This window comes from Opisthorchis viverrini, assembly GCF_000715545.1.
Source record: "Opisthorchis viverrini unplaced genomic scaffold opera_v5_43, whole genome shotgun sequence".
NCBI classification, from domain to species: Eukaryota; Metazoa; Platyhelminthes; class Trematoda; order Opisthorchiida; family Opisthorchiidae; genus Opisthorchis; species Opisthorchis viverrini.
In genome coordinates, this window is record NW_008751699.1 from 1,995,560 (window position 1) to 2,002,545 (window position 6,986).

The following is a 6,986-nucleotide window of genomic DNA, read 5'->3' on the forward strand; positions in this document are numbered from 1 at the left end:
CAGCTTTGCACTGAATTTTCTGTGACTATTAGTGATGAAGAGTGCTTAAAGTGGTAAGGACATTTAAAGAACGTCTCGTGTAATCAGTTCAGAGGAAGACAATAAATGAGGGTTCACACTGAACCCCAACTAAGCACTTTTACAAACGTAACATACTACCCTTGAAGTTGCCGAAAACTCTTCGACAAACGGCGGTTGGTTTCGTCTTTCTCCGAGCTCATTCGGTGGGCAAGAGATTCAATAGGACCCAACCGGGTCCCCTGTCAAAACTATATTCGTGTGGCCATGAGACTATCCGTCGAGCATAACACTTTGCTTAACTTATCTTTGTAATGAGGCCACCTGTATTTGCTTAATGATGTTCATTGTGGTAGAAAGAAGACAAATATTTACGAGTTGTTGGACCATCATTTATATCCAGCAGGGATCAATATAGGTGTCCCTCGGTTCTCACTAGTCATCAAAATGTGGAACACAGACAGTTATTCCAACAATTGATACCATGTTTCGTCATNATCATTTGGCTTTGTTATTTTCATATAAGTAATAACGGCTGTTCTATAGTTTCAATCGGAATTCCATTCTTCGGATGTGAAGCTGTTTCTTGGTTGCTAGGTCTCATCAGCAATGTACACCTCACGAGCCTGTGGTGAGGTTCAAACCCGCTACTTCCCAGTTTACAGCAGCGGTTTGACTCGCTAGCACTGCATATGGACACAAAGCATTAGTGTGAACCCCACCTGTCCAGAACTCAACTTTTTGCCTCTTCACAAGCCTCCTGTCAGACTGTGCTATACTTGCTCTGCACTTTGGTCAATTTTCCGAGCAGTTCCGTTATTCACGAAAGGTGTACCAAACAGCTCCGAACAGGCCCCAAAACCACTTCTCGATCCTCAGGAAAGATTTACGAAGTCTTGTTTGGATTGCTTCATAAAATATCTGTCAGATGACAAGTCACCAGCAAGCCCCGCCATATTGTCAAAATCTTCAAACAACATCTCAGATTCAAATGCTGCCCTTATAAGTGAAGCCAATCTATGCTGACAAGCCGAGAAGCACTGTACAGTGAGAGTTAATTACACTGCTGATCAGCCGCCCGTGGCCGAATGGGTAAGTGCTCAAATTACTAACCAGGAGGTCGCGGGTTCGAGACTCTTCGGAGTTTCGTGAGATGCTCACTGCTGATGATTCCCAATAAGGATGAAACAGTTGTACAGTGCTTCTCGGCTTTTTAGCATAGGTTGGCTTCACTTACAGGACGAAATCTCCACAAGAATCTCAAATCTCCTCGCATTACCAATCATATCCTTAATTTGTCATGCCACAACTGACACAACTCATCATTCTCTCTGTTTCCCTACTTCTCCATTCAAATGTCAAAATTCGTGATATAAGACACTAAGTGTTTGACTGAGGTACCGGGTAATCTCCCGTAACACTAGTTATTTCATCTTGAAACTTTAAGTGGATATTCATGTGTAAAGTGTTACGAAAAGTTGTAAAAAGGCAAAAAAGAATATCCCGGGATTACCGCATTGTTTGTCCTAAAACCATTATATCCAAAGAATGAGCGATCAAGAAACGGTTTGTGCGAATTAATTCAATTACATCCCATCACAGCTGGTCACATTTCAACCTCCGTTTGAGGAACCTACCAAGGTAACTGGAAACTTGACGCGTTGTTCCGGAACACTATCACTCCGGCGTGGGAAACACCAATTTGAGAATTTTTGGAACCATCCTTCGCATCCTGTAAATGTGGGGAAATGAAGGCGAAAGTAAAAGGTGAATCATGCGCATATGTTGGGTTACTTTTGTAATCGGACTAGGATGGTTAAATTTGTTGATTGTAAACAGCAGGTCCCCTGGGACGCCAGAGAAGATAAACTGATAAAGTGATGCAAAATAAATTTATGTAATCGATGATACACCCTTCAAGAATGCATTCAGTAAGTCTTTCGGCTATAAATCGTGCACCAAAGTATGTTGTTCAATAAAGAGAAAAAAGATATGACAGGAATAAGTCAAAATCAGTGGATTTACCTCGTCTTCACAATCCACCTATTGATAAGTTGGGATGGCTGTGGAACAAATATTACATCTTTAGTCTACACGCATAAATGCTGTCTGTCATTGCCGCTCAACGCAATGCTCCTGACCGAGGTCCTCATCTGGAAATATAACAACTATCACCACGAATGGATTTACTGGCTAGAGCTTCACCAAATCGCCGCCAAGTCTTGAAATGGCCAACCTTAGGCCGAGGTAGGTAGTTCTCTGTTATGCAAAGCACATATTCCGATCAGATTAATTTGTTATGGGCGACCAGTGTTCCTATGTTTATAAGGCCACAGATGCTCCCATGACACGGCAAGGATCGATTCGAAAATCTGCGCCTCTGGTGCGCACAGCAAATCGGCGGTCAGCACCGTGTCCTGTGACCTAGGATTGTCATCTGATCATGATTAAACTTTTCAGATGTTGGCTCTAGGCACACCTCCACAAGAAACGCTTTAAACCCCATACTGCTGGGTTAAGGCCTAGCGTGGTTGCTCACGAAGTGAACCATGCATCTTCCCGCTGATTTATGTGCCACACTACTGAGCTAGGCACCTCAAGCAAACTTCCTTGTTTAGTCTGGGCAGGTGGGAAGAATATAAGCAGCTGCAGTTCTTCGCTCACTGACTCTTGCCTCCCTGATACCACCCGCCAACTGAGTATTCGCACGCCAATTTTTCAAGTCCATTTCAGATGGTTTGGTCTGTAAATGTAAGTGCAAACTAGCTTTTTTCAGCGTAAAATGTAAAGTGCAATAGATTCGGACAGGTGATATTTGCACCTGGTTTGGGAACAGAATATCTAATGAACACTAAAAATATGGAATACTGAGTTGACAGCTGTTCTCAACATCTGTCCGCTCAGTGAATACTCATTGAAAATTAATCGCAAAAATTTTTCTACAGTGATTTTAACTTTCGAGGAAAGTATACACACCTGGAAACGATATACTATGAGGTTGGTTAGAAGGCAGGTTAGTCACAGTCTTGAAGTAGGATCAGGTTACAAACTCAAATGCCATAATGCATGGACTAAAACAACACTGAGAAAACCCATTTTGGGGACTTATTAGCTTCGTTTCGAAAAACGATAATTTATTCGTAGAAAAAATGACGGGGCTATAAACCTTTCAAAGACCACAGATCCTCACAAAACAGCATAGAACAACGCTTGTTTGGGAGGAAAGTCTTCTCAGAAAGAAAAAGTTCACTCCACAATAAAATCTCAGTGTTGATGTCTCTTGGCCACAACAAAAAATTGAGAGATTTGAAGGACGGTCACCCAATAAAGCAGACCACAATTATTGTTATAGAATTCGTACAAATACTTGGAGATATTTTCCAACAATTCACGTCCAAATTATTGATGTCAACTGCTGCACATTTGCACATAACACAGTTCCTCTTTCTAAGCGTTTTAAATTAAATAAAAGGTTGATTGTCTACCCCTGTAAGAAAGTAAAGCAATGAAGATTGGTAAAAGCTGATACATCGTTTCGGCACAGGAAAAATGGGGACTTTGGTTGGGCAACCACGTCATATAATTGAGCAACCGACGGCTCGCATGCCTAAACGGACATTAACCTTACGATGATAAGGGCTAAAGGCCACCAGGGAGTTAAAAGGGTTTGTTGTCTCGTGGCTTGAAACAATGAACTCCGTCACAACCAATTCCTTAGGAATTCCGAGAAAGACAGCTCTTTTAACCGGATAAATAAAAGCTGGTGATAATTTCAATAATTCCTTCTTCGAGCCAGTAAACTGTGAAAATAGCATTCTGAGTAATACGACCAGAAGACTACAGCTAAAACTAAATTCTTATATCCGAAACTGACAAACCTGCCAACGTACAGTGAGATGTTAAAACAGCGTGGTAACTTGGTGTGTGTGTGTGTGCACAAATACTTAGCAGGAACCACTCTAGCACCACTCTAGCATCCTGTAAAACCCGGTTCATTCAGCCAGGAATAGAGCTCCTTATTGACCGTACAGACCAAAACAAAGCAGTCAAAGTTTTGATTTGTTCTCGTTGTTAAATAGGAGATCCTTACTCAGTATATCCTATTGTTTGGTCATTGAATTCACCTAGAGACTTTAATTTATTCAGGCTAATAAACGATTCAGGTTGGTGCCAGCTTGGAAAGCAATGGTTGATACAAAACATTGTGAAGAGGTAAGCACCTTCCCTTGTTTTGGTGAATGTGAAGCCTAGTAGTTGACGAGATGATTTTATGAGGTATATAGGCAGAGCATTATGAATGGATCTAACCCCGCTACGGTAACTAGTAAGAGTTCCAATAATATTTTTCGATCATGCAATTCTACCTTCATCTCTCCCCTACCCCTTCGGTTCCTGTTGGATTCAGGTTTCCACATCACATAGTCCATCCAGCCGGAACGTAGTGTGGTTCATTACTATGATGACACTGGATTTACGTGACCGGAAAAACCTTGTTCTACCTAACAGTTTTTCATGCTTTTCTCACTGGGGTTGTGCAGGCTGCGATTTTTTTCACCAGGATTCATGTTACACATAAACTCTCCGCATTAATTTAAAACAAACTACCGTGAGAATATGTTCATTATATTTTTGTTATGAGATACACCAATCGGTAGCAGTAAAACTGTTCCTATTTGGAAAAACTGCTTATTTGGAGACCGAGACTTGAAAATGAAGCCAGAATCAAACAGAACACCACTGGAACCATTGTATGGTCAAAACTGAAGTTTTGAATCTGACTCACAGTCAGCAGATGGGTTAGTCGTAAATATCCCAAGAAGAGTACCCTGTAATGTAGTACTTCGAGTTGGAAAGGCTCCTGGAAGACCTACTATTTTAATTCTGCATAGAAGCACTAGATTGTATAAACCATGGGTAAGCCTTTATGTGATTGCTTCTGCATGTTGTTTTTGCTCTAACCATGCGCCACACTAGAAAGCAGCTAAGAAACTATGTAGCTAAAATGTTTCGATTGATCATCCTTGCTTAGCTAAGACGCATATTTTGGATAATCTCCAACGGAGTGCTGAGTCATCACTCGAATAATCCTACTGTCACAAAGCAGATGACGTGGATCGAATTCAGTTAATGAATTTAAATTGTTTTTCATCAGTTAAACTCGGCTTATTTTGCTTTTTTCGGTGAACCAAGTGGGGTAAAAGTTGCGTAGATAACCTTCGACCATCTGTACAGTGACGGTGTTTTTTGGTTGGAGAACTTCGACGATAAAACGAATGCCGTATTCGTGGTAGAAAAAGTAGAATCACCGGAAATGCTTTCGTCGCCACTTATTTTTGAAATGGTGGCTCCCCATAAAGAGGGGCCAATGTAAGGAAATACGTTTTTTCATTGATCTAAGGTATGTCATCTCGGATGAAGGCGTGAAGTCCCTATTCTGATCAAAATTTTGTGTCCTTCCTTCGTCAGCTTGCTCAGAATCGTGAGCTGTTTCGTATGTAAGGCTGTGCGCACTGCATGTAGCTGGAACGATTCCGGTGAAAAGTTGATTGAACTCTGGCGGGATAATTACGGAATGCAGAAGTTCCTGTGTGTTTGCAAACTCATGAGTATAAAAAAAGAAGACAATATCATACGTTAAAACTAGAAATAATGTTATGACGCAACGTGGCAAACTCTACGTAAAGTAACTGCCTCAAGGTGTAGAAAAACAGTCAGCTTTGCACTGAATTTTCTGTGACCATTAGTGATGAAGAGTGCTTAAAGTGGTAAGGACATTTAAAGAACGTCTCGTGTAATCAGTTCAGAGGAAGACAATAAATGAGGGTTCACACTGAACCCCAACTAAGCACTTTTACAAACGTAACGTACTACCCTTGAAGTTGCCGAAAACTCTTCGACAAACGGCGGTTGGTTTCGTCTTTCTCCAGGCTCATTCGGTGGGCGAGAGATTCAATAGAATCCAACCGGGCCCCCTATCAAAACTATATTTGTGTGCCCATGAGACTATCCGTCGAGGATAGCACTTTGCTTAACTTATCTTTATAATGACGCCACCTGTATTTGCTTAATGATGTACATTGCAGTAGAAAGAAGGCAGATATTTACAAGTTGTTGGACCACCACTTATATCCAGCAAGGATCATATAGGTGTTGCTTAATGATGTACATTGCAGTAGAAAGAAGGCAGATATTTACAAGTTGTTGGACCACCACTTATATCCAGCAGGGATCAATATAGGTGTCCCTTCGTTCTGACTAGTCATCAAAATGTGGAACACAGACAGTTATTCCAACAATTGATACCATGTTTCGTCATAAATGCATACAACCGTTTTTATCCAGCAGAATTAATATGTATTACAGCATCGGTTTATATCTACCTCCAACAAGGCACATCGCTTCAATCATTCGATGGCGTCTCCGAGGCATTGTCGTACGCTCTTCGTTTCTCTCACAAACAACGAAAACTCTCATTCATTCTGCAACATGCTCACTTGCAACTGGGATTAGATTCTCCTTAATCTTCCCAAAATCACCCAACTTACATGAGGTCGCATCCGATAAGTACTGTCTAAATGCTTTATTCGTTCACCGAACTAGCGATTGGCTTGCATTACCCTTCCAAACTTATTTTGACATCCGGCACACCTTCACAATTCACGCCACTACCCAGTTTCACATCAACTTAACGAACAATCGTGTTCCTTTTTTCTGCCTGATTGCAGCTGGGTCGTTAGGCTGTCAAAAATAACTAAATCTTCCAGTAATAAGTTGCTAGGAAGGCCCCAGAATACAAGAAGCTTAAGCTGAGTGATGGTCAACGTTACACATATGAGGATTATGGGGCAAATTTAAATAGAAGCTTATAGAACTGCACGGAAGTGAGCTTTCCTCGGTGTCAAAATGAACGCAGTGTTGAATTTCGCTGACAAGAAGAATCCGATACGGTTTCGCTCTGTCTGGTCCAT

The 6,986-nt window shown here is 41.3% G+C and overlaps 1 protein-coding gene across 1 annotated transcript in view; it reads right to left on the reverse strand.

Annotated features, from left to right (window-relative positions):
- T265_03175 (hypothetical protein) overlaps positions 1–6,986 on the reverse strand; it is a gene marked incomplete at both ends in the record, with an annotated part of 11,682 nt that extends 4,696 nt beyond the window's left edge. The window contains 4 exons of the mRNA XM_009167588.1: positions 1,081–1,245; positions 1,656–1,750; positions 3,647–3,818; positions 6,891–6,986. Of these exons, the coding sequence (XP_009165852.1) occupies positions 1,081–1,245; positions 1,656–1,750; positions 3,647–3,818; positions 6,891–6,986 (528 nt within the window). The remainder of the gene's footprint in view (positions 1–1,080; positions 1,246–1,655; positions 1,751–3,646; positions 3,819–6,890) is intronic.